This window comes from Idiotropiscis lumnitzeri, chromosome 10 (assembly GCF_059441095.1).
Source record: "Idiotropiscis lumnitzeri isolate Australia: NSW breed Sydney's pygmy pipehorse chromosome 10, RoL_Ilum_1.0, whole genome shotgun sequence".
Lineage (NCBI taxonomy): Eukaryota > Metazoa > Chordata > Actinopteri > Syngnathiformes > Syngnathidae > Idiotropiscis > Idiotropiscis lumnitzeri.
The window spans coordinates 7,473,183-7,501,134 of record NC_142400.1 but is presented as its reverse complement, the minus strand read 5'-3'; the positions used below and the strand labels follow the sequence as shown (position 1 = coordinate 7,501,134).

General features: G+C 40.4%; 1 protein-coding gene across 1 annotated transcript in view; it reads left to right on the top strand.

The window, feature by feature from the left end:
- Positions 1-27,952, top strand: part of agmo (alkylglycerol monooxygenase) — a 36,221-nt gene that overhangs the window by 2,959 nt on the left and 5,310 nt on the right. Inside the window, exons 2-12 of the mRNA XM_088306838.1 lie at positions 3,677-3,807; positions 4,049-4,200; positions 12,926-13,029; positions 13,107-13,202; positions 14,183-14,249; positions 14,329-14,394; positions 14,874-14,953; positions 15,743-15,877; positions 18,249-18,365; positions 20,635-20,717; positions 21,016-21,121. Of these exons, the coding sequence (XP_088162964.1) occupies positions 3,677-3,807; positions 4,049-4,200; positions 12,926-13,029; positions 13,107-13,202; positions 14,183-14,249; positions 14,329-14,394; positions 14,874-14,953; positions 15,743-15,877; positions 18,249-18,365; positions 20,635-20,717; positions 21,016-21,121 (1,137 nt within the window). The remainder of the gene's footprint in view (positions 1-3,676; positions 3,808-4,048; positions 4,201-12,925; positions 13,030-13,106; positions 13,203-14,182; positions 14,250-14,328; positions 14,395-14,873; positions 14,954-15,742; positions 15,878-18,248; positions 18,366-20,634; positions 20,718-21,015; positions 21,122-27,952) is intronic.

Genomic DNA, 27,952 nt, shown 5'->3' with positions numbered 1-27,952 from the left:
TTGCTAATCTTCTAAACAATTGGAATTCGGAATCCTTGTTGAATTCCATTTCCACCGATACCTATTTCATGACGATTTTCCGAGTAGTTCCTGAGATAAAACTGTTCAAAGGAAGGCGATCAGACCCCTTTTTTCCTCCGAAATGTTAAAACTCAGTGGGCCATCACGATCAAAAAGTACACCAAGGTTCATTTCAATGAATGCTTGGTTAAACAATCTGGATGATTTGGCATTCAACGACCCGCAGAGCATATTTAAATTAATCACGTACAGATAATGCTAACACGTAATAAAAAACATATATTATTATATATTCACGTCTATGTGGCAGCCACATTTCAGTTTAAGGAATGTATATTTTACAAACAGTGGTGCAACCCTAACGCTAGGCACATGTTCGTTATAGCCTGTGAAGAACGACTTTTACTGCTGCAGCTTACTGAGCATCTAAGACTGTCGCCATTTCTATCAGTATTGTTGCTTCCTTTCCATTTTCTTTGATTATTGCATTTGTGTATGTTTTAATTTGAATAAAATAGAATATCATGAAGTGCTATTTTTCTCTTTAAAAAAAAAAACCCTGTAATTTCTATTTCGAGAGAGCCTGGAATGGATTATTGGCATTTCCATTTATTTCAGTCGGAAAAGATGATTTCAGGTAAAGTGTTTGTGTAATGCATGGAACAAATTAGTTTCTCAAGACTATATTCTATTTTTCAATATCCCTGTGAGTAACCTGTCCTTAAAAGCCTCTGGGTGTTATTTGGCAACCCTGTGAAGGGAACTTTACATACACGTTGTTTGTAAGTTGTCATTAAACTAATTTGTTGGGCGTATAGGAACAATTAGTGACTCAACAATGCTTGTTGTTACTCTTTAATTAGTTCGCTCTTGGGGTAAAAAAAGAAGAAGAATTCAACTTCTTTAAGAGTGGCCCTCTTTAGATTTACAGTCTTCTTGCGGCAGTGAAAGCAGGGATAAAAGTGTCTTGTCAGCCGCCATGTTTTATGTCAAGCGTGACCTCGGCGAGACGTATGAATGAAGGGAAAGGCGCCCACATCTGGTCGGCAAATGTTCCAAGCGAGGAACCAAATTATCCCCAACAAAAAGCGGTGCGTAAAGGCTACTAAAGTGCAGACAGCGTCGAATAGACTCGGCTATGAAATGCAATTTGAGCTTTTATTCCATATACTTGATAGACTGGAGATGGACAATTCAGTGCAGGACCAGAATTGTTATTAGTCTTCTGCAAAGCTTGCTGAGAAGCTGATCATTTGAATCAGGTGTGTTGAAGGAGGGAAGCATGTCAAAAAGGCTGGATAGGGGCTCTCGAGGACCGGACTTGGGCACCCTTGCTTTGTACTATTGATGTCATAAGCTATAGTACGGTGTAGTCGACCCCCGCATACTCGCGGTTCAGCATCTACTGTTGCATATTTGCATTTTTTTACAAATATTTGTTTTTGAAAAAAAAAAAAAATTCTGGGATTTTTCTCCCCATCCCCTTTTTTTCATGGAAAATATATGGTGAACGTTCATCAGCGTTTTTCTGTATAACATATTGGCCTTTTTATTTTATTTTATTTATATATTTTTTTTACAGTACCTCCCAATTTGCTTTTTATAATCGAGTATTCTCTGCTGTAACACAGAGCAAACTTGTTATAAGTACCCTCCATATTCTGTTTCACTGTTTCGCATTTCATGCTAGCTTAGCAGTTAGCGTACCTGCTCAATCTCCTGTTCTTGCTTGGCTCCTCATCCTCCTTTAATGATATAGATATTCGTCTGAAGTGGATCTTATTTGCGGTCGTTGTGGCAAGGAATAGTGAATTAAAGAAGCAGCTTGGCTTCCTAGAAGGACAGTGTTTAGCTGCCCAAGCTAGCTAGCTGAAGGTGGTAGCTAGCTGAGCAATTAAGCGTAGCGCCTGATATTTCTCCCCGTAGTTCCCGAGCAGCAGGGAGAGCTGGTGGCTGTTAGCTGTGAACCCACTACTTTTTCTATCCAGCTGGTTGAAAAATTAAACAAGCCATTTTCACACAGAGGCAGATTCGACATTATCCAAAAAACAGCATTGTGAAGGCTGTTCAAGGATAGTGGATAGTAGAAATTCCAAGTATAAATAAAATATAATCAATAAATAATGGAACACTTTTGAGCATTGTTTTTCAAGATTAATATAATTGCCTATGCTGTTTGAGCAAAACTGTTGTTTCCGCCGACCCTTTGCTACTTTTTACAATGTATACGCCAAACCATTGTGAGCGAAACTTTACAGCTCGGGGGGGAAAACGGGACTTTTGACTCGGACGTGTTCGTAGCAGTCTGCGACCAGATGTTGGAATTTTTTGCGCCTGTTGACGACTCCCTGGCATTCCTCGACACAGATTCGCGAGCACACGCATGAACACACACGTGTGTTGCTGCTGTGGCTAAGTGTCTGGCAGATAAAGTTGAGCCGCAGTAATTAGTTCCATGTTTGACAGTGTCATTAAGATGTTATGACATGTTTTGCAGAAAGCGGGACGTGTCTCAGCATTTATTCAGTCGCTCAACAAAAGGCTGGATGCGCTCGACATTCATAAAATGACACAATTTTCATCTGTTTTGCTTCCGAGTGGAACACTTCCGTTACGTGTCATGCCTATGAATTTGATTTTTAAATTCCAAATATGGATTCAAAAAAAAGTCTCATGAATCAACTCTTTGGCAATGTGACAGAAACAGACATGGACAGATCATCTATGAACCACATTGTTTTTTGTTACAATCCAGACACAAACTTTCTACTAACTACTGAGACCTATAATCTCTTTTGCCATCCATATTGAGGGTATGACAAAAAAGCCGTTGAATCAGAAAATCGATTTTAATTTAATGATGCGAGTGCATCGAATCAAACTGAATTGAATCATTCTGCTTTAAAATCATTTTCATACGTATCAAATTGTTGTTTTGTAGAGAGATACCTTTGCCACATTCTACTTATTTTTTTTTAAATGTGATGTTATAAAATGACGAGAAGAAACAAATTTAATCTTCATCCCTAGAACTCAACCGTACCATGTTGAAACAAATCCAAATCGCACTCAGTTGATCTGAATCAAATCGTTCCACTTAAAAATAAACCGTCCTTGAATCTCTCTCTCTCTCGCTTTCTCTCTCTCTCTCTCTCTCATTAGATTCACCACCTAATGTTTATCTTCTACTCAAAAATAGCGTTGAGCTCCAATCCAAAGCCATGCAACGTCGCTTGAAAAACGCATTTGGCGAGCATATGAATGTCATCTACGTGAGTTAGTTAATATGATGTAAGCATGTTCGAGATGTACACAGCATTTATGCCCTTAATATTTTACGCTGCATAGAACATTGCATATGATTTAAGTATGGCAGATACATATAGTTATTTTTATTGTTCTATTTTTTTTTTTTTTTTTTGGGGGACATGTACATGTTCAGCCCAGTGTGTTCCTTGGCAACTTCTTCCAGACTGGTGCTGCTGGGAAGCAAACATCACGGATGACCGCACTTGAAAGTTGCCTTTTTTTTTCTCAGCTCCTCCAAAGCAAATAGTCCTGCAAAAAGCAACACTGGATGTCTAGTTTTTACTTGCTAAAATGGTGCTGAGTCATGATTGTGTGCATGTGCGTGTGTTTGTTTGTGCGCACACAGGCCAACCCTTTTTTCCTGGGTCTTGTGATTCTGGAGATGCTGCTGGGCTCGCTGATCTCAGGAGTGAAACTTTACAATGTTGCTGATGGCATCATCTCCATTTCTTTAGGGATGATGTCGCGACTCCCGCTGTAAGTGTGCACCATCACATTGAAGAAACATTGAAATGACGATTCGTTTGTTAAAATGTTTTATTCTATGTAATAGAATATAAATATAGAAATATACTTATTTTGAAGATTGGTTTATTTTTGTGCACAGTTAAAAACAAACAAATGAGACGTTAAAAAAAATATCAATCTCTAAGTCAGATTTAGGAGTTTCATTCGTTCTGTGACCAAGCTTATAACTCAAACGTTGGCATCCCTCAAGGCTGCTGGTGCGAGGTCTGGAACTGTCGGCCTACGTGTACGTGTGGGAGCACTTCCGTCTTTTGGAGCTGCCCTGGGACTCGGCCTGGACCTGGTGGCTCAGCTTCCTGGCCGTGGACTTTTGCTACTACTGGTTTCACCGCTTCGCCCACGGTACTTGCACGCTCACATTCGCACTCCTGGTGACATGCATTAACGGTTTCAAGGGATACTGCGGTTTTAATAATTTCAAATGTGCTAAAAGGTTCAATGTATTAAATCGTTGGTATGACTTATTTTTTTTTGTTTTGTTTGTTTGTTTGTTTTTTTTTGAGTCGTCAGAGCAAGCTAAGTGACATGACCACTGCCCCTCTCGTTGTTGGTGCGAATGACATCTGACATTTACCTTTGTAGCAACACAGTATCATCACTCCTCGATGAATGCGTGCTTTCAGAGGCGGAGTACGCCCAATTAATTTCTGAACGCGGCCTTTGTTATCGGAAAGCAATCAGCAGCTTGCGCTTGAACTGTTTCCTTCCCCGAAGCACTGCGCTCCGTCGCTTCTTTTTTGGGGCACTCTGAATAACTGAGCAGCACATTTGAATGTTCTAAATTTCCGAACAGTTGGGGTGAAGCAGTGCACGCTTGAAGTTTATTTCCAAACACGCCCACTCAGACTGGTGCTCGGGTGTCGGAATTTAATGTATACAAATCACACCTGAGTATAAGTTGGCGGACGAGCCAAACTATGAAAAAATGTATCGTCCAGAAAATATGACATTTTCAATAATTGTATGTAATTTCTAATCATTTAATCAAATTAGCAAAAATCCAAATTGTGGAAAATGTCAGTGAAGTCAAATGTTTTTTTTTTAATATGCTACAATAATTTTTGCGTGAATTAAATGCAATTATTTTCAGTTATTATTTTAAGCATCTTTGCGTGTCTTAAATGTGCCATATAATAAGACGTGTATATGCAGTTATGATGTATTTCTCACGGAGTAAGTGATAATGCATCAAATGGAGGCATTTACAGCATTGGATGCTGATCCAAATGAACATTGTTCTTCTTCTGGCAGAAGTCTGCTCTCTCCAGGGTGCTTTGAAACATCACAAATTTCCCTTTGTGTGGAAGCATGAGGGCCATAAATCTTCCCATTTTTTCGTTATGGAGAGCGTCCAATAGAAAATTGCAAAAAGATTAACGTGGTGCTCGGGGATGCGAGGCTGTTATTAGCTCCATGTAAAACAGTACTTTCAGTTTCAAGTCTTTTATGGCCTTTTTCTTTTCTGCCGTAGCCACATGAAAGCAGGACGGCCGCGTAATTAAGTGGAAACACTTTGGAGAGGCAGTCAGACGTCCACGGTGATGTCTTCATTACCAAACAGACATTTCTGCTTGGCGTCTCGCTCGCCACAATCTCAAATTTAGGATTCTCCCTCGTCGGAACACTCGGGAGTCCAAACCGGAGCAGACTTTTTGCCACCGCGAGTTGTTCCGTGACGCCGCTCCCCACTTCCATTTGGTCCATTTTCAGAACCAAATTTACCGTTGTGATTGCTTCATTTTATTGAATAAGGATGTAATATTATGAGGGGAAGTTTAAATACTGTCATAAAAAAGTAGTAATTCTACGATAATTGCTACTAGATCAGGATTTTATTTTATTCTTATTTTTTTTATGGAAGTTCATATTATGAGGGTAGTAAAGTAAAAAATTAGGAGAATTAATTCATAATTTAAAAGAAACGAAGCAGGACCTGAGAATAAAGTTATAGTACTCGTAGAAAAAGTTACATGTGGGAGTTTAATTTAGACAAAGCAGTGTTTTGACACCATCTTAGTGCCAGGGAACAGTGTTGCGCCATTTAGACAAAATTAGTCATTTTTTGTCATTTTTTTGCCAACAAAATTTGTTGGACTGAATTGAGGAGCATCATTTAGACAAAGGTAGTGCTTCTTGTGGCATTTATAGGTAATTCTAAACCTTTTGAGGGCGAGGGCATCAATTAATCATTTATTGTAGCAAATGGGAGATGATGTCTCAATCATCAGCGATATATTGTTGCTCTTCTGAGGTACGTAGCTCAAATATTTTTTTCCCAGCATACTCAAAACTGTACAACTTGACGATCACAGTATTGCCTCTTGTGACCACCCCGGTCTCATTGTGAAACGGCTTTGTGAATCTCCAGTTGTGTTCTCGTGGTGTTTGTCTGTCATTTAGCTTGCGGAGGAGCCAGTGGCAGCTCCCCGCCTCAAACAGTCTAACCTCCGGGCAAGACGTGACCTTTAGTTAAGCTGCGACCGCATCCATCAAATAACCTGAGGAGTGCACCAGAATAGCAAAGGGAGCGTTGAAGCAGATGGTTTTGGGTGCGCGTCAGGCGGCCCGGGGTCGGACGCAGCCGTGTTGTTGACAGGCACGTTGATGCTGTTTACTCTACGCGTCTATCTGCAGCGCCACTAATGGCAGCTCTGCTTCTAAATGCGGCCCCGTCGGCCGGGCGGAGACCATTAATCAGACCCTCAGCTGTCCCGCCTTTGATTATACATGAGATAATAGAGTTGTCTAGCCAGGCCACGCTGCTTTTAGTGGCCCAAAAAGGCTGAGCGGTCTGGCTAAATGGTCACGCTTACGTCTCTAATGGCTTGTCGTCTCGACCTGGAGCGACCAGTATAAAAATCCTGTCTCTTGTGGACTTTTCTTTTTCTAAATGACTCGAAGAAACAGTGGTGGAAACACCAAAGGGCCTGAATTACTAACGATTGCTTGGACAAAAACGGCCACAAACTTGATTGCATCCAGGATGCATTTTTGCATGTTGTGGGAGGAGTATATGCAAATAGATTTCGAGTCATCAATGCGACAAATTGTGCTGGATGATTTTGCTTCTTTTAATAATCTGTATGAAAGTCAGTTGCGCATCAGCAAGTGTAGCAGTGCAAGCATAGCATTGACTAAATGAGCTAAGGCGGGGACAAAGCAAACATTGAGAAGGTCTAAATGAAGTTCTTTTCAACATTGTTCACTGATACCAATATTCCTCAGGATGAGGGCAAAGCACGACTTTTGTCAAAATAAGACTCCTCAACTAACTTCATCATAGCTCTATGGCACCAATATACCTCAAGATCTATTTTTGTCCAAGTGAAGCTCTCATCTCACTCAAACACAGTTGTTGAGGATCAAGATGACAATTAGGCACTACTTTTATCTAAATGAAACTCCTCATTAGATTTCAACCTAGTTCAGTGGCCCTTGAGAGGTCTCAAGATGGCACCAAAGCAAGCCTTTTACAACTTTGGCCTGACCATGAACACAGCAAATAGTGTTTTTCAATGAACAATGGAGGATAGGTTTGAAAAATGATGATCATAATTATAATCCGTAATTGTGTCAATTTGCAAATGTTAGAATACAAGTCAGAATTTTCAGATGTGCCTCAATGGTTTGTATCTAGGCTACTTTGCCAAAGAAGACTGCAGTGTAACCTCTGATTAACCAGTGTATTGATTCGAAAAAAAATAATCAAGCCAGTTTTAGTCGTGCTCAGGAGCTTTTTGTTGGAAGTTCTTGAACTTCCCGTGCGCATCGCTTCCTCCCGTGTGCCCCGTCAGCTGCGCAGACAGCAGCAGACAAACACGTGTGCTTAGCGCTCCTCCCATGTGGATGTTATTATTTCAAGAGATCTGCCAGAGAAGCTTCAACCTGGCCCCTGGGGGCCACTTCATAAATCTTGGCAGTGACGGCGAGTTCCTGGCCTCGGCGCAGGTTTGACCATAGAATCATGGCCCCGCCCCCCAGTCCCCCCGACTCAAAGGCCAGGATGTGGGAGTTGCGCTGCGGCAGAAAGCGCGCAGAAGGCCTCGCGGGAGGCACAGATAACATCAACAACATCAACGGGGCTTTGAACCGGAACGTGCGCGTTACGACCGCTTAGAGCACCGGTGTCAAAATCAAGGCGCAGGGCCCAGCTATGGTCCGCCATATGATTTTTATGTGGCCTAGCACTATTGATCAACGTAGACATAGCGTACAATTACTTTAACGTTAGAGTTTCTCATCACTCATTCATGAGATTGTTCTTGTTTTGGATTTTTTTCAATTCAAATTGCTTTCTTTTGTAGTTTGAAAACGGGCAGAGTCTTTGTTTTATAGACTTTTCCCCATATTTCCACAGGTATGGTAATAATAATAATAATGAACAATATAATGTGCATGAAGACGTCTTACTTAAATAAAGAGAAATTGATAATCTGATAAAGATGTTGCTTTTTGCTTCCTCATTTGAACAACACGTGCTGTGTCTTGTAAGGGTGAAGATGCCCAAAAGATTTGGGAAACGAGTCTTGCGAGTAGAAGAATTTAGTCCTTGCGTAACGACGTGAAAAGACAAACAAAGCATACCAAGCATTCGTAGATAGTCTGCCAGCGTATGCCATGATAAGACACATTTAACATATTTCTTGTTCTGTGAGCACAAAATATAGAGAATGTATTCTCTCTGCTCTGTGCGAACAGTGATTAAAACTGGACCTTCCCTGTCTTCTTCTCAGTCTGTTACATTGCATCGTTTCCAGGAGACGTCAGTGCTGAACGTTGTGGCAAAACATGGTTCTTCTTTGATGGCACGCAACTCTAAATTGGGAATTGCCTGCGTACTGTAAAAGGCCTGAAATACGGATCATTTTGAAATCTATGATACAGCAGGGGCGTGAAAGTTCACTGCAGATTATATTTTCCGATGTCTGTAAAACCGCGGAAGCTGCCCTCCATCCTGCGCGGTGTCTCCACTCATTGCCTCTGGTGCCGTAATGGTGATGGGATATTTTCTTTGGGGCCCCGGCTGCTAATTGAGGAAAATGTACAGAGTAGCGATGCTGACCAGATCTGTAGCGTTACAGCAGTAATGTCCTCTATTCTGTCACAGCTACTTTTAGTTGGGTAATGTCACCAAGCTATTTTTAGTCTTGACAAACCCCGCAATCACGACATGCTACTTATAAACTGAAAATAACACTACAGTATGGAAAGCCGTTCGATCATTTATTCCATATCCTCACTAGGACATCTTTGGCGTTGGCATACTTGTAGCACTGGCGCACACCTGTGTGTTTATAATGCTTGAAATCACTTAAAAAACATTTTCTCATATTGTTAGCCTGATAGCATCATTTTTAACTTACTGTTACAATATCAATAAAAAAGACAAATATTTGCAAAAAAAATTCTTTAATGTTAGAGTTTAAGGGAACTGAACTGTTGTTTGATTTATTTATTTATGTATTTATTTATTTATTTATTTTTGCTTCCTCCAAAAGCGTTTAAAAATGACTTGCGCAATTATGCTATTAAGATAACGTTCTAACTTAAAACTCCTAACATTACACCTTTTTTCCTGTTTATACTATAACTTAATATTGATTTGATAAGAAATGTCAACATTTTTTGGTACTATACCACTTTTAAGAATTGTTTCTCAGAATACAAAAAAAAAAAACAATTGATAAATAGTTATCACGAAAACAATTTCTTGTAAAACGACCTTTTTCCACAATCATAGTCTTGCTATGCTAGCTTCTAGTGCTAGCTGCTATCCATCCAGATAGCACGGTCTCAACTGACTGTTTATCAGTTTATTTATGTTTTTGAATTTCCCCAAATATCTCAATGCCAAAGTCAACCAAATCGGAGTTGGACCAGTGGATTGTGCTTGAACTTGGAACATACCACTTCATAATTGTATATAAGAGAGGAGTTGTTTGTAGTGGGCCAAAGTGGGCCTGACCAGGAAAAGTGTGTTTGTATTGGTGTGCGTGACTGAACTGAACAGTGGTGTTGCGGTCCAGTCCTGTCCGGTCTTCGCTCCGTGTTTGGGTTGGCTCGCTAGCCGAGAGGCATCCAATCCAAACACGGCCATCGACTTCACAGCCCATTAGCGCCGTGATTGACGGGACAAACTTCCATTCACAGGACTTTAAATCAAGCACCCTGGCGATTAGTGCCAGGAGGGTCTTAGCCTGATGTCATGCTATAGGAATTTCACTGGCTTGGCGGAAGCATAGCACATTTCTTCAATGTATCAACAGTTAGCATGTTAGCATTTTAGCAGTTCTTGCTTGAAATCGTACCCAACAGTCTAGGCCAGATCAAATGTGATTATCCCGACTCTTGAGCATTTGGTTGATTCTCATATGGAATATTATCCAATCAAATGGCAGATTACCTGCTAGCATGCTAGCGGTTAAGATTAGCATTTTATGTATCTTATTTAATTTAATGCTTAAGGCACAAGATCTTTTTCAGAATAAACAATATGAGTCCATATCATGTCAGCTAGCTGTTAGCATTGTTATATTTCCTTTTTGTTTGGGGTCAACTTTGGAATAGTTGTACAGGGCAAGCCCAGCTCCAAGCAACAGGCGGCAAGCCGTTAATGTCCTCCATATAAAATGAAGCAAACGTTTCGAGGATGTTTCTGGAGGCGTTTGAGATTAAGGGTGGGCTTTCTTATTTATTTTTTTATTTTTTTGCTTCTCACCATTTAAGAGCTTTTCCCTCCTGAACGGCATCTGCCAAACTATGCGGCGTCCCGTGGAGTTCAGAGATGAGGACATGGGCTTTTTCAGCAAAGCCGAGCGCTTCCCACTTCCTAGCGGTGACAAGGAGCATCAATCTTAACGCGGCCGCGCTGCTGGACCTTGCCAAGCTACATTACTGTTGCATGAAAAGGAAAAGGGGGGGGGGAAAGACTGCGGTATTGGAACAAAGCATGAACATAAACACTTTGTACTTTTTACTCAGCAGTCAGCAACAAGTATTTTATGATAGACCAACACTACACTCTGGACTTGTTCAAATTAGCAATTAGCGGCTTTGCTTTTCGTTTTTTTTTTTTTGTGCACATAGGTACAAACAATGGGAAACTCAACTGGGCTGAGTAAAAATATCTTGAGAAAAAAAAAACATCTTAAAAAATAGAACGCATTATATTAACATGTAAAATATATTTTCGAATATGACAAATACACACATCTGGAATATAAAGGGCAAAAAAATCAGTTTGGTGGTCTCAACAGTGCCTGGAGGCCACCTCGTTCTCAGCTGTCTTTTCCAGAGCCAAACACTTTCAGCCCTAAGACGCTTGGGAATCCTCCAAATCTTTGCACGTCCCAGATCTGCTCTTTCTTTTTTTCGTCCTAATCCCACAGCCGTCATTTGTACTTGGAGCGTGTCAGTTCCCCTCGACACTCCCTGGGACTCCCATTCTCTCACACCTGCCCAGCTCCAGCAATAACGCCAATATCCTACTTTTCCCCGGGAATCCTTCTGGGTTCCCCACCTCTTCCCCTGAAGTCGTTTCTCTGATTGGACCTTGGAACGTACTCGCACTTCTCAACGACGTGTTTGTTCAGGTGCGGGAGACCCCCGACACATTGGCTTCATGACTGTCGGCCTCAATACAGTTCACAAGTGTCGGTCGGACGTGATTGAGCGCATGAAATCATAAACGCCATAAATCACTTTATCGTACCTGAGTAGAATCTTGAGATGAACTAAAAATTACCTTATAATACTTTTTTTTTTAAAGGGCTCAGTTGTGCAATTAAACCAGAAATCACCACTTCTGTGCAAAACCGCAACTTAATTTTGCTTTATGACACTATTGGAAGGGTTCGGGTGCCAAAGCGCTCCCGGGTCCATGCGGTGATCCGGAAACCTTTCCACTAACCTGTAAAACTTAACTGGCCTGTACCCTTTGCACGTTAAAATGAAGTGTAATAATGATAAGCATGTTAAAAAACAGCAGAAGAATGATAACTAGTGTTGGGGATGACGTGATGTCGGATTCAGTTGAAAAAAATGAATCTACATATTTTTCAATGTATCAAGATCGGACAATAGTTCTAATTCTTATTTGTAAGCGGAGACAGAAAGCAAAAGTGTGGTGCACCTTTTTAGTTCAAGATGGTGTGCTAATGTACGTAGAATGCAGTTTACAAAGTAAAATTAAACCACAGTGGATGATGCATGATGATCCGTCTACTACAAAAGAAAACTCACTTGTCACAATCGTACATCAATTTAATTTCTTTATGCTAGTAGCTAATTTATTACACCTTACTAGTTTAGAACGCTTTGTAATGCAGCCGCCAGTTCACTTTAAATCTCGCAATTGAACAAATGTGATCAAATTAAACACATAATAAGCACATTTATGCACTAGCTCCTATAACGTCCCGACAATCGACATGCAGACTGGCTAACAGTTAGCCAGTTACCAGCTAGCTGCTAATCTGAGCACACAACAGCCAAATCTGCACTCTCATTGACTGACACCCACGTCACTCACCAGGCCAGGCCCTGCTTTTCAGAGCCACACCCTCAAAAACACGTGTATTTGAGTTTGGAACATATGGATGGCGACACCATACGTGGACAACAATAATATTTGAGGCTCACTTGCACATTTTATTCTTCTTAATGGAAATTTGATTTTGATATGATAATTGCTTAAATAATCAATTCAGAATTTATTTGATGGCTGCCTACAGTCCTTATATTGTTGGTTTTGGATTAAGGGTTCCTGTCATTAATTTATTCACAAAAAAATAATGAAGTATTGGGCTTGTCAGTTCTTCAGGAAAAGCATTTTCTCAAAGTTGTCTAATTTTGAAATGAAAGACATCAAAGGCCTATTTGAAGGACTTTTTCATAAAATGTTTTTCATCAAAATTAAGTCTATCTCTTAATTTATAATATATATCCCCAAAAAATGAAAAGCTTTACTCTTGGCACTTAAAAAAAAGATAATAATTTTCATCAATTTACAAAAAATGGAGATGTCATATTCCCTTTTAAATATGTTCTGTATGTGATTTTTGTAAAGAGGTAGCCATCCTGTGGGCGGCCCACCAGGTGCACCACAGTTCCGAGTACTACAACTTCAGCACGGCGCTGCGGCAGCCGCTCACTCAGCAGCTTACGTCCTGGGTACGTTCCTACTCCCGTGCGCCCTCTCCAACACTCATAACATAACAATTAAGAATGATATTTCTGGTTATGTTCAGATTTTCTACGTGCCCATGGCCTTGGCTGTGCCACCGTCCGCCTTCGCTGTCCACATCCAACTCAATCTACTCTTCCAGTTCTGGCTTCACACAGAGGTAAGCATCACAACGCTGCAAAATATCATTTCTTATCTTATTTGTGCGTCCCTGTCTGCTCGTGTCTAGACGCTCAATAAAAATGAGTGTTGTTAAATATTCCAAACAGAAGCAAAGCCACGGCAAGAATCGCTTATTTTTACGATCCATCCTGGGAATGAATGGATTTGTAACACCTCCTTTCTAACCTTTTAGTGCAGTATTAGCCAAAGTGCTCATAACAGACGCCATTTTCTCTAGGCGAGTAATTCATGCCTCCTTTATGGTTCCTTTTTTTATTTTTATTTTTTTTAAGGGTTGCTCAGCCAAAGTGAAGTTGTGAAGGAAAAAGTTTTTTTAATCGCGTACGAAGCAGCGAAACATGCTATTACATGGTAATAAATGAACAATTACTGTAAAATTATTCATTTTATCCAGCTAAGCACTTCTGGGGCACATGTTGGGAGCTAATAAGGTTTCGTCAAAGTACGAGGCCTGCATTTCGCCCACAATGGCTGCTAACAAACAAAAATGTTCAATTCCAGGCATGAGACGTTCTCGTGTATTCATTCATTTATTTTCTGAACTGCTTATCCTCATTCAGGTAGCAACATGTCCTGTCTAAAATGGCTGACTTCCTGTGTGTTTCCAGGCATGAGTTTATGATAGACATGTCACATTTTCGTGTCGCTCAGTAAACTGTTGCCGGAAGCAAATTTTCCAAAACCTAAAATCTGCTGTAAGGTTATGCCAGTTTAATGATCTTTGGCGTACCTTAATAGCCGGCTTACCCTTCAATTGTAAGCATGGGTCCTTGAGTCTTTTTTGGGATGATGTATGATAGCCGTCTACCGAATTTCACGTTGATTGGTAAAACCTGTGTCTGAATTCTTTTTTTTTTTTTTTTTTTAAATCTGTCTAGGTCTAGAAACTGAGTATGAGTCATATTAGGAAGCCCTAAAATACAAAACCTTACTTCAAGGCCTTTACTTTGCTTTCAGGTTATCCGAGACATGGGGCCTCTGGAGTGGATCTTCAACACTCCCAAGCATCACAGAGTTCATCACGGTGAAGACCTGCTCATTTTGTCATGTTATTTTCATTAGTGTTGTCCCAAATGCGTTCCTATTGTTAATCTTTCCAACAGGAAGAAACCTATACTGCATTGACAAGAACTATGGAGGAATTCTGATCATCTGGGACAGATTGTTCGGTAAGCAAACAACTCAAAGGGTGCCTCCTAACACTATAGCGGCTTTTGGTGCTGTGCTAGCATTGACTACACAGTTTGAAAGTGAAGGAAAGCTCATGCTAACACAATAAACGATGGTTATATCGTTAACTGCTGTGTACGAGGAGGAGCAAGGCTCGCGCTAAGCTATAGTGGCTAACACGGCAAACTGTTGTGTCTTGGTTTTGGCTTGTGTGAAGATCTCCGCTTAAGCCGTAGTGGCCAACATAGCTAATTCTAGTGTTTTTGTTTTGAGCATTAAAAAGTGTACAAAAGTGAAGAAAGGCTCATGCTAACACTATGCTAGCATTGCTAATGGTAGCGGTTATTTTGGGGGATTTACATCAACTGCAAGGTGCAAAAGTAAGGTGGCTATTGTTTTGTTTTTAGTTTTAGTATGGAAGTGAAGGAAGGCCAATGGTAATGCTAGTGTGGCTAACACCGCCAATCGTTGTTTTAAGGTACCTTCTCACCAGAGAAGGACAAGGTGGTTTATGGCTTGGTCTTCCCCTGCAACTCTTTTGAAATCATCACAAGTCAGGTGAGTACTGCGCTTGCTAACAAACTCTCTAGCATGCTCACTAGCATGTCTGCGAGCTTACGAGCATCTGTCCAATAAAAACACATTGGTAAATAAGGCGCAGTGAGTGGCTGTTTTGTTAGAATAACATGCTAATTGTAGTCCAAACAGACAGAAGACCATTTTGAAAAGTAGAATATGGATAAAGCTGCTGTCAGACACCCCAGATTACAAAATGGTACGGTTCTAGTGTATACATTAGTGAACTCTTAGTTCGCAGGAAGTTGTTTTTTAATGACAGCATTGACCACTACTGACTTCAAAAACTGACCGAGACGGACTGCCATGCATTTTCCTTTGAAGCGGCCATTTTTGGCTCATTTCCAGGGGTCATTTCCCAAATTAGCGACTTCTGTAATACCCCTCAAAGTCAATTGTGCTTAGCAACATGACGTCTCTTATGAGTTGACCTACAAACAAATCTCAAGAAGTCCCTCTCGAAAACAAACAGGAAGCCTACAATTTTGGTTTGAAGTGGACATTTGTGCGTCATTTTGGACATTTCCAGGGATGTTTAAAAAAAATAACCTGTCCATAAGATTTTGTCAGATTACTGCTAAATTTGAAGCATGTCTCCTCGACAGATGGACAACGATAAATTATATCATAAATTGTCATCATGTGTGCGCAAAATGTGATTACTTGCCATTAAACACGGAGTGATTTTAGAGTGACACCAAACATCTCATTGCTTTTTTTTTTTTCTTTTCGTAATCTGACAGTGATTTGGTGTTCGTCCTCTGTTTTTAGTTCCACTACTATTTGTCGTTGTGGAGAAGGTCAACCACCTACTCAAGTCTCTCTGACAAAGTGTCAACTTTTGTCAAGGGTCCCAGTTGGACACCCGGAAACCCTCGGCTGGGCAACTACAATCACGTTCCAGAGGTGGGTGCGGGACCACGTTGTGACCTGACATCATTCAAAAAGAGAATTCCGCACGGTGGGAGTCTTAGGCGACTTTTGCCAGGATTGGCCACATCAAATAAAGGCTGAAAAGCCTTTGTAGATGGCGCACAATAAGTTCATTTTCACCGTCTCTGGGATTAAAACCGCATGGAGCCCCAGTGGAAATGTGCGTGCGTGCGTGCGTGTGCGTGTGTGTGTGAGTGTGTGTCTGCAGAAAGGCTCCAGTGGAACGAGCCGGCGGTTAGCTTTGAAATAACGTTGATGGTGGCACATATTTAGTTCCCTCATGCGTGACACTTGGAAAAAAACGTGTTCACGATTCAATTGGCCCCTTGAAGGCAACCTTGGAAGCCAAACTCCATGAAAGTAAGCTTGTGGTTGGCAATGGCACCAGGTGAACCACGACTCCGACGTACCTACAGGTGTGTTGAGGAGAAGGGGCAGCGTGCTGCCTGACTTCTCTGCGAACCCCCCATGTGATTGGTCAATTTATTTCTACCCACTTTTTTCTTTCCAAATGACAGAAAGGGGTCGAATGACTCAGCAAATTCCAAAAGTTGGACTCACGACTTCCAGTAAAAAATAAGGGGGGGGAAAAAGCAAGAAAAAAAATCCAAATGACCGAATGAGCTCATTTTAATCCCAATGGAACCTTTAAAAAAAAATCAATTCCGGAATGCTGTTTGTTTAAAAAAAAAATAGGTGCAAGTAACCCCGCACTAACCTTATTTTTAATGAAGCAATATGAACATTAATCCATCAAAAAATTGCTAAAATAAAACATGTCCAATGTAAAATAGACCAGTCGGTGGAAGAGGGGAAATTTCGCTGGATAGAATGAAGCACTTGGAGAAAAACATTTTTTTTTTTTTTTAAACAATATAAATGAATGTTTTGAAATACTTGATGCTGCTTTAGGAAACTACTGTGATTGGTCAGATGACCAAATGTGCTCAATGGGCTAAATATAATTGTAATTTGAAAATTAACACAATTATCATGTACACGCACACACACACGCACACACACTTTTTCAATTGAAAAAAAATAAATATTAGGACCTAAAGTTCTACATTCCGTGGATGTCTCTCTGTAGTGTCTCCTCTCCCATGCCAGAAATAACCTTCAAAGGCAACTTGTGGTATTTCGCAATGTTTATCACAGCACTGTAGAACAATATTGCCATTCCTTGAAGTGGGATGAACAGCAGTGATGATGACATATTGTATATTTTTCATATTGGCCCGATAAGTGATGGTTTTGCATTAGCTCCATTAGATGATTGAAAATGTACTCCTCCATGATCTTGACACCCTTGATGTCATTTTTATCAAGATGGGAATGCCGCGAGACTTTGAAAAAAAAATATTTATCTTATGCTCTGACGCTTTAAACTGAGCATTGTTTTATTTTGCAAGTCATGAAATGGAGTTTTTGTCATTGCGTGTGGGGGCGGAGGCATGGCCGCAAAGTGTGATGACTTTGACACTAAAAGCGCAACCATAAGAATCGTTTGGAATTTCAGATCCTGCCTCAGACATTCAGTATAACTTAAGAAGTGCAAAATTTGGGAGGCATATTTGTAAAGAGCAGACCCAGAGAAAAGCCATGGAGGAAAACTGCTCTTTTTGGTTTGAAGCATCTATCCACAAATTCATCCTCTAGATTGTATCCTATCGCTACCAAATTTAAATCATGCAGATGACACAAATCTTTGTCTTCGTCAGTGTGTGTGGGCTCGCCAGAAACGTTTGGTGACTGTCATATTTTGAGGCATCAAAAATTTAATATAGAATTTTCTTCAGGAAATTAAAAAAATAAATAAATAAATACCGACATGAACTCGGTCATGAGGTGACCCGTAAAAAGTTTCAAGAAGACTGCCATTTTGGTTTGAAACAGCCATTTGAGAGACTTTCCGGTCATTTCCACAGAACCTTCAAAGGTGAACTTGTCCTAGAGATTTTGTCTGATTGCAACCAAATTTATACAACGTATGCTAGTGAGACGCGTGAAAATAAACACATCCATTTTAAATTTTTTTTATTTTGTTCATTGTAGGGTGGAACATGATGACAAAAGTTTGACCAACACAAATGTCCAATAACTCAATCTTTTTTAAATGTATCAAGACCAGATGCGCCAAAAACCCTCCAAAAAGCCGTTCCCAAAAAGAAACAGGAAGGTTTGGTGTCACTTTGAGTCTTTCCGGGAGCCCGTTTTAAGGCAAACTCATCCTAGAGATATTTTATTCTGCTAAGGATTTTCACCGAGTGGTTGTGGCCTGTGGGGAAGTGGTTTCAGGTCTCTTAACGTGTTTTTTTTTTTTTTTTTTCTTTTCCACTGGCAGGTGACCGGCAAGGAGAAGCCTCACGAACCCAGCTGCTCGCTACCCTTACAAGTCTACGTGGTGACACATTTCCTGCTTGTGCTGCACACGTACCACGAGCTCTTCGAAAACCAGGCGGTACGTATTTGTCACATTAAGACACATGGAAATGACAGGAAAAACTTGGCAGAAAAGGTGCCATCCAAAGCCAACCAAGCGGTTTTAGCCAAAATCTCCAGCCTCATTTGTCTCACATCATGACGCCTAAATTCCAAAGCGTGTCTACTTTGTTCTTATTGCTAAACGGATTTGTTCAGAAGAACTCTACCAAAATAAAAAAAAAACAAAAAAAACCCATCTTACATCGTGTTACAATTATGACTGCACAAAATAACATTGGCATACATGAAGAAATATTGTACAAAATAACAAAATCTATAGTTTTACTGGTGTTGCACTCATTAGAAAAAGACTCAAGAACTGTGCAACAAATGTTCTATTTAAAAATATATAAATGCTAAATAAAATGCAATGAAGACATTTGTCATGTAAAAGATGAAAACAGTTAACCCCTTTTGACTTTAGGCTACTTTTAAATTTAGCTAAAAATTTATTTTGAATGATTGTTTTTTTATTTATTTATTTTTTATTTTTTTTAAGTTCACAGTGAAGATGTTTGGTCCAAGCGGACGTCTGACGAGACGTTCTCGAGCTCCCTAATTGAAGACTACTTGTCTGCCAACATGATTGAACTAATGACACAGTTTGTTGCGGCCGCTGGAGCTCGGTAACTTTTACTTAAAAAACAAAAAGAAAAATGAGCTGCGTCTAACATCGTGACAGGATGACTGATCGGCCTTCCCCTTTGGAGGAACCTTTGTCTATTATTTTCCACTTGCTTAAGCCAAAAGACCCCCTTCCCTTCCTCCTCCGTCAGAAAAATAAAGCATCGGGTCTCCTCGGCAGTTATCTTTGGAAGCCTTTTTTTTTTCCCCCCTCAGGCATAGTTTTGGTTAGCTGAGAAGTGCCGTCACGCCCAAACTCCTTCACAACTCCCAAATAAAATTGCCCCTCTTTTTTTTTTTTTAAACTCCTCAGTTGTGGTCCCACACACATTTACACACACACACACACACACCCCCACACGCACGCACGCACACACACCTCCAGGGCGGAGAGGGCTCCCCATTCTCGCCTGCAAATGAAACACCAGCTGGTGGTCCGGCAGTGAACACAAACGCCTTAATTGTGGAGTGGAGCCTTTCCCAAGCAAAATAGCCTTCAGGATGCAGCAATCAGGACTTTTGCGAAGGAAAATAACAACGTGAGCTTTGACTGCTCCCGCAATAAATCATGTCACCCTTTTGTGTTTATGTACTGTACGCCTGTGAGACAGATAGCTAGCGAGCTAGCTAGCGAGCTAGCTTACTGGATGCTACAGCTAACATTAACGATACTGTCACACAACTGTTTCCGTTGATGAAGTGAAGCTGGCCTTGTGTGAATTTTTATGACATTCATAATGGACACAAATCAAATAATAGACAGCTGTCCTAATTCTTTGGTCTGTCGTCTATATGACCGTGTCCTTCTGTCTTAGGCTCATTTTAGTGAGCGACTCAGTGATGGACCGACAAATCAAATGAGTGAATTTGTGATTGGTATACTGACAGAGTGAATAAATGACTAACTAATTGACTGCTTGACTGGCAATATGAGTGTGTGTGACGGACCGACCGTGTAACTCAGTGAGTGAGTTCCATGTTCATCTGACCAATCCACTGACTGAGTGACCGACCAACCGATCAAGTGAGTGATTGAGTGAGTAACTGGCTGACTGACCGAGCAGCTGCTTGTGTGATGAACTGACTGAGTGAGTGAGTGAGTGTTTGCTGACCGACCAAGGGACCAAGTGAGTTTGTGGTTGATTGACTAACATGCTGAGAGTGAATGACTGACTGACCAACCCGCTTGCCAACAAAGTGACACGGTGAGTGACTGGCCGACTGAGTAACTGAGTGACAGCGTGAGCTACTGACCAAGTGTGTAATTGTTTGAGTGACTGACCACAGAGCGTGCATGACGACAGACTGGCTGACTGAGTGAACGAGTGAATGGGAATGACCGTCCGTCTTTGTGGCGACCCATCTACTGTAAGTGCATTAGATGTTCTGCAGTGCAAGTGTGCAGTAAAAAAGTCCCAAGTGGGAATGCGGTGTATGTGCTGCTGTGTACCCGCCGTTTGCTAGCGCACTCAGGCTTGTTTGCCTTGGCACTGCCTAGTAAACAGTGGTGCAGCCCGGTTCTTTGTGGAAAGCTCTCCTGAGCGACTGCGGAGCCAAGCAGCCATGATGCTGATTACAGATTTACATTGGAAATCACGCCATGTGCCGTATTTGTACCCTAGACGCTGACCCAGGTGACCACTCTGGGCATGACCGGCTACATCCTACTCACACTCACCTCTCTGGGCTTCATCATCGACTGCAGGTACCTTACTCACTACATTATTTTATGCCATATCAAGATTATACTATGCATGGGTTTTCCTGGCTCAGATTTAGGTGTAGGTGGTTCTTCTATGACCATTCTCGCATGTGGAATGTGGCAGCCCTTTCTTTCTCAAACAAACATTTAACATTAATTTTATTATTTCATTTTCTTGAATCCTATTTTATGATTACATTTCTTGAACAGTGTTTCATATAAATTGAATTCAAATTGTTATTTTCAAATATAATTTGATACACAATAAAAACCCTAAAATACATGTATATGTTGTGTGCAGGCCTTTGGCCTCCATTTTGGAGATGCTACGCTGCATGTGCATGGTGGTGTTGCTGCAGCACAGCCACCTGAGCCCCCCCGACTCAGCTCTGACTGTTCCCATCCAGGTAAGGCCCACTGTCTTTTCTGCACTTCATACAACAGTCAGGTAGTGCGTCTAGCATTTGACTGAGATTGTTTCTTGCAGTGTAAACAAACAAGTGTAAATGTCAATAATCTGACAATAGTTAGTCTGAATACCTTGTGTGAGATCCGAACATGGCGGTTGCTAAAAACAAATGCAAAAATATTAAGACAAAAAATGTGCACTGCAAAATATAGGACCAAGTCAAAAATATTACATGAAGACACAGACATAGAAAATATATATTCATGAAATACGAAATTGTTCCGTTATTTTAGAGTACAGTGGACTCCTGCATATTCACAGTTTGACAGTTCTATTTGTTTGTATTTTCTTCAGATTTTTTTTCATGCCAATTTTTAGGAATCATAAAAATTGTTTGGAATATTTTGCTCTTTTTGATCGGGTTTGGGCCCTATCCTTTGCGAATAGCAGTGATCCTCTGTATTGAAGTCCGCTTTATGATTTGAGCATTATTACTTTGCCTTGATAGATTGAGCACTTACTGTTTTGACTTGCAGTAGAAATATGAAAATATCAAAATAATTCAAAAAGACAAACCCAAAAAGATAAAAATATTAGGGGAAAACAATAACACAAATATTAAAATATGTCTCAAGATGTTTATTGTTTAAGTGTTCATTACTTGACATTTTTGTCAAATATTTCATATTGTAATATTATTCTTTTTCTAATACATTTTAGGAATTTCCGGCAATTTGCATATACGTGTGGCTCAAAATATTACAAAATAATATTAGAAAATAAAACAAAATGGATCAAAATGATATATAAAAAGCATTTAAAATATTAGATTGAAATTACATAAATATTGTATTTCAATAAAAGAAAAAATGTACATTATTTTTATCCTTGAGTGAGTTTCTATCTAATTCTTTGTATAACATTGTGAGTATTTAGCATTAACGTGTCCGCCGCCACTGTGCTCATCACATGACCTTGCAAACTACATTCTGTGCTGCTCTATGCAAGGATGAACTCCAAAGACAAGTGTGACAATGATCTTGAACAATGAAGTCACTTTTGGGGGAAATGTGTGCTGTCACGGTGATTGTTCCGACACGGTACCGTGTGTTTGTGTGGTCTGTTTAGTGTGCAAAGTCCGGCCGCCGCTGCTATGATCTCTCGGTCCAGATGCGTGTGCCAATTGGCCCTAAAATTAGCGTGCCTTTCTGACTGTGGACTGTACATGGCGGCTGACCTCTCATTATTGGTGCCCCCTCCCTACCTTCCCCACTTCTGGCTTTGTCCTCGCCCTGCTCACTGAGCTCAGAGAAAGGCTTCTGGAAACAATTAGTGGCGTCTGCCGCTAACAAGAGCAGGCTGATGGGATTTGCACGTGAGCGCGGAGTCGCCGCTTTTATTGTCCCGGCCACATCTGTGGGGCTCAGGTGTGTGCAAAAAAAAATTAAAAAAAATTACACTTTTTGTTCTGGATGTAAAATTAAAAAAATAGAGAAATTTAAAAAAGGATTAAAAATAAAAAAATGATCGCAACTACCGTAGTTTAAATCACTGTCTTCTCAATGGAGAAAGAAGACAAGGATGAAGTGATTCCTAATCAAAATATGACTGACAGTTAAATGGGATTCAGCAAACACCTGCCACCAGAGAAGTGTGCAAAAGAGTTTTATAATTATGAAATGTACTGTATATTGATATTTATATCGATCGTCAAATAATTCCTGATAACTTTTTTTAACCGATTACTTTTTCTTTTTTTTTACCTATGTGCTATACTACATGCGTGTAATTTTTCTTACCTTTCTTAATTAATTAATTTTTTTCAGTTCAATTTGTTGTAATTACCAAACAAACCTATCGACTAACTCGGCTAAGTTGATCACAAAAAAATTGGTAGACACAAATTTTTCAGCATTTTTTTATTTTTTTTATTTTAAAAAATGACTACTTCCATGTTTACGGCACAGACTTTTTTTGCCGACGGATACACTCAATCCAGGTACTGAAAACATTCATGGAGGAATACACGTCACTGTGAGACATTTTGCCATAAAAAATATTATAAATACCTGATTGTTTGATTCTAAAAAGATTCCTTTAGTGACAGCTCTGGACTCAAATCTATATATATCTATCTATCTAATGTATTCCCCGTTAAATTGATTTGAAATTTGTAGCGATTGTAATTTTTTCAGTATAATGTTTTGCAAGAGAACCTCATATTCAGATGTGTCCCTCTCGTTCTACTGACCGTACGTACTTATTTATCAATATGGTGATAACGCTGATAATAGTGAACATTCTATTGGTCAAACCTCCCCCTCTGTCCCCCGCCCCGACCTCCAACATCCAATCCATTCATACAGACGCTTTCCAGCCTCCCGTCTGGCTCGTGAGGCCTTGGTGTGATTCCGTGGTCAAAACCTGCCAGTCGTTAATAGCACTGAGAGCTTTAAGGATGCCATATATCACAAGCCAGGCTTTTTGTGTGCAAGTGTGCAGTCAGCAGGGGCCCCAGCACAATTAAATGTCAATTCTCCCACCGCCACTCTTTTTTTTTTTTTTTTTTTTCTCCATCGATTGGCCGCCGCTTCAAAACGCGTCAGAGCAGCGTGTCGTGTCATTAAAAGCGTGACGGCTGCTTTCACGTAAAGGGCGCCCATGTGTCAGCCACCACTTTGAGTTTTTGGTGAGGCTTTCAAGCACCTGCCAGCCCCAACGAGCCTGTGGCACTTAAAATGTGCTCAGAGACGCACAGGGCCGTAACCGTCATTTCAAGTGTGTGTGGTGGGGGGTGGCTCAATTTGCTTAGGAGTAAAGCTACTTTTAGGAGCGAATTATTATCCCCCGACATTCAAGTTCTACTACTCCTCTCTGTCATGGCCAAAGAAATAAATAACCAAACTGTCAAATTCTGCTTAAGTTATAATACATGCCTCAAATTACAAAACACCAAAAACAAGACTGTGGAAGGGCTTTTGATTGTTTTTTTTGTTTGTTTGTTTTTTTTATATACAGATATGCAACAGAGAAACCATTGCTGATAAACCTGGAGAACTATGAATCTACACAGACGTAAAGAATTTATTTTAGCAAGCACGTTGCTATTTTTTATTGCTGTGTAACAGTAACCTAAAAACACCTTGGGCCATTATGCTCGTCGGCTAGCGTTTTGCTGAGGGCCCCTTGGAGGCTGGAGCCAACTCTGATGTTTAGTTTTGGCCTTTGCATGTCAGTGAAAGTTTGATGAGTGACCATATAACAGGAAAGTCATAAGTCAAGTCATGTCAGAGTTGATTGAGAGCTCATTTGTGCTTGTCTGCTCGGCTGTGGAAAGATAAATGTCCAGGTCATATCAATATTATCAAGTTCAAGTCCGACACAAATCAGCAAAAACAGCGAAGGCCGCCTCGCCTTTTCCTGATAAGACAACCCGTGGCGAGAGGTCCCCATTCTGTCGCCGCCCAAAAAAAACCTCACGTGCAAAAGGTCGAGGCTGTAAAAACCTGAATGGGATTTGTTTGGTGCTGTGGAAACTGTGCACCGTGACGTCATGTCAGCGCTCCCGGGAATGGAATTTGAAAGTGAAGAGGGTGTAAACAGCATTGTGGTCGGGGGCGGGGCCGTACATTGTGTGAAAAATTAGCACATAGCGTGCAGGGGGAGTGCAGCCGTCAAACTTTAAGCACTCAGTTTACGTTGTCAAAGCGCTTGCCATGCAGGCCGTGTTTGAAAGCTGGAAAATTGGACCTGTGAATGTGACACAGGAATTTGCATCTTTGGAATTTTTTTCATTTGATTTATTTATTTATTATTTTGTGGCTGATTTATAATGCTAGTCACAATTCCAGTAAGCCACACCCTTGAAATGAGGACTGGCCAATCGCAGCTCACCACAGTCCAGAGTTCCAAATTTAGAGATAAGTTTTAATTTATTTATTTATTTTTTTTTTTTTTAACAGTTCAGTGGTGCCTTGAGATATTGTAACCCGTAAGCAACCGATATTTGAACACCAATGGTGGAGCAACACGTGTATAGATAATATGACAAAAATAATACTGGCATATAGATTTTATCCTCGGCAACTCATATTACTGCAGCCTACTGAGTTGAATGAAACTCTTCTTCATTTGTGCCTGCAAGGAATTATTATACTGTCCCCAGTAGCCAAGTTGTTCACACCAGAAGGAGCTGCAATAATTAATTGTAATTCTGTATTTTTCATCTATTATTATTGTGTTTCTTGTTTAATTTGTTTTGAAATGAATCCCTTTTTTCCCCACATTAAATTTATGTAGTTTCGTATTTTTAACTTAATATTTTGAGTATTTGTTGGTATTTTTCAAATTAATTAATTACTTCGTTTGTAATGTTTTGCATCATTTTCAATTTTTTTTAAAAACATTTTATATAATAATTTTTTACGTTTTAACTTTTTTCGGGGGGGGGGGGGTCCATTAATTTTTTTTCTCAGAAATTACCTCGCTTAAAGCTTTGCTTCGGCTCTCATTGCAAGCGTACCTCATTTTTGACTCGGGACACTCCCACCAATAGATTTCCTTTTGCAAATATTCTGACAATGATTAATATTTTTTCTCCACTTTCCTATTGATATGAAACGTTAACACCATAACGATGTGTTTGTACTTTATTCCCTCCACTTAAATCCAGTCCATAGAGAGCGAACAATCCAGCGTTGTTGGCCTAAGGCAGCACATCGAAGCACCCAAACGACAAGCTTTATCAAATATGAAGGTTTTAAATCCGCTCTTAAATATTAAGAGGGTGTCTGCTCCCACGGGAAGATTTTGTCAAATATACTTCCAAATCATTCAAAAATAATGATTGAGGACGTTCATAGTGTTCCGCTATAAAAAGAAGTCATATATTACAAGAAAGTGGTCCGGTGTGGCGTATCATTTCGCTGTATAAAGTCTTCCATCGTTCTTCCTTTTATAAAAATCCAACAGGCTCACTCGTGTCTTGGCTAACAATCACACGTGGTGTTGTAAAAATTTAATTTTTCAAGTGTCCCGCCTGGAAAAGTTTCCCCACTGCCAGTTTGGTTGAATTTGTACACTTTATGGCGTCACATAGCCTGAATCGTCCTTGAGTCGTTTGGGCACCGATTTGGGTTCCCGACGATGTTTCCAAGTTGGCCGCCGCCGAAGCATGAGATTGCGGAAAAAGAAGGTCGGTATGAGGAAGACTGGAAGGGGCGTCGGAAAAGCGGTCGCGTGCGAATACTTCCCGGTTTAAAGAAGAAGAGAGGCATGTTATTTCATTGGGCCGGTGACATTTGAACCGCACTAATCACAGCCACCATGTGCTCTGTTATTGATCACTTTGTTACGGTCAAAACCACCCGGGACGAAGCAGGTGGTCGTTTTTATTTTTTTGGGGGGGGAAATTCAGCCCCAGAAGCCAGCAACATGAAATTTGGTAGTAATTTGTACAAAAAAAGTCTCAGGAAGCCATGCCTGAGAAGATGAAGTGTTACATACTTCAATAAACTACAACCGAACTCAGTTTTGCTCCCGCTGCCTTCTTAAAAACGAATCCTCGCGTACATTTTAGCCTTCCTGCATGTTACCGTATATTTTATGCTCACGTACGTTTTACCATGCCTGCACCCGATAATCCGTTGAGCCTTGGTCGTGATAATATGGTATGCCTTAATAAACAAGTTGTTGGTCATTTTTTTTCAATGATGAACTCATCCTTGACATTTTACTTTCCCGAATTGAAACCAGGTTCTTTCGCCAGATGGGACATACTAAATTGTCAAGATTTATATTTGATGACGAACTTAAATTTGACTCCGTAGTTGGCAGTCATTTTACCTAGCAACATAAAATGTGGTAGCTTCATTTCTGTTTCCTGAGGCCGTTGCCCCTCAAAAGACGAAGTCTGGCTTTTGTTTTTAAATATCTATTTTCGTGCCATTTGTCCGAGGAATCCAACTTCACTACTGAACTGAACTGGGGTAAGTTTTTTTTTTTTTTTTAACCCATAATCCCTTTACTGCTGTCTTTTTCTTTCTCAGCCTCGTATTTTCCAGCAAAGTCCGCAGCGGGAGCGTACAATCAGGGGCGTCATAACTCTTGTAAATATCAGTGGGCGGATGGACGGAGTCGAGGGGGCCATTAACCTATTTGCCACCCCCTCGGAGACTCATTTGTCTTTGCTGAGGAATCCCCTTGAACTGAGTCGCAAAGGGCAACCACGTTTACTCTCCTTAAGATGTGAAAATACAAACAAGGGCCTCATTGTCACTCATTTATGACTGATAGAAATAAACAATTCAACCGACTAGGCAAGCAATACAGTTGGTGGAAATTCTGCGTTTATTTCTTTCAGACAATATGCACCAAAACTGAAAAGTGGCTTACGTTTGAGTTGGTTTTCTTCATCTTTGAAGTCGACGTGTAAAAGAAAATGTTTTAAATGCAAATTTTTCTCCAGGGATGGATTGTAAAAACTTATTTCACTGCTGATAAGATGTCCTTTATTAGTCCCACAATGATCTCCTCGTTTTAGAAGTCAAGAAGTTGTAAAAAAAAAAAAATGTTATAAATGATAATTCTCCTCAGGGGAGGGACCCAAAAGCACGAAATTACGTACCACTTCACTGTTTTTTTTTTCCCATCTTACTTTCATTCCCTCCTCGCTGGACTCGTTCCTGCCGCCTTACCTTACAGATTTATGGCTCAGAACCATTGGGAAACTAGGAGCTTTTAGTCGCCCAACTAAAATGTATTCAATTAAAAAAAAAATTGCTAGCATAATGCTGGAATATATATGCATAATGTGAACAACTAACGATTG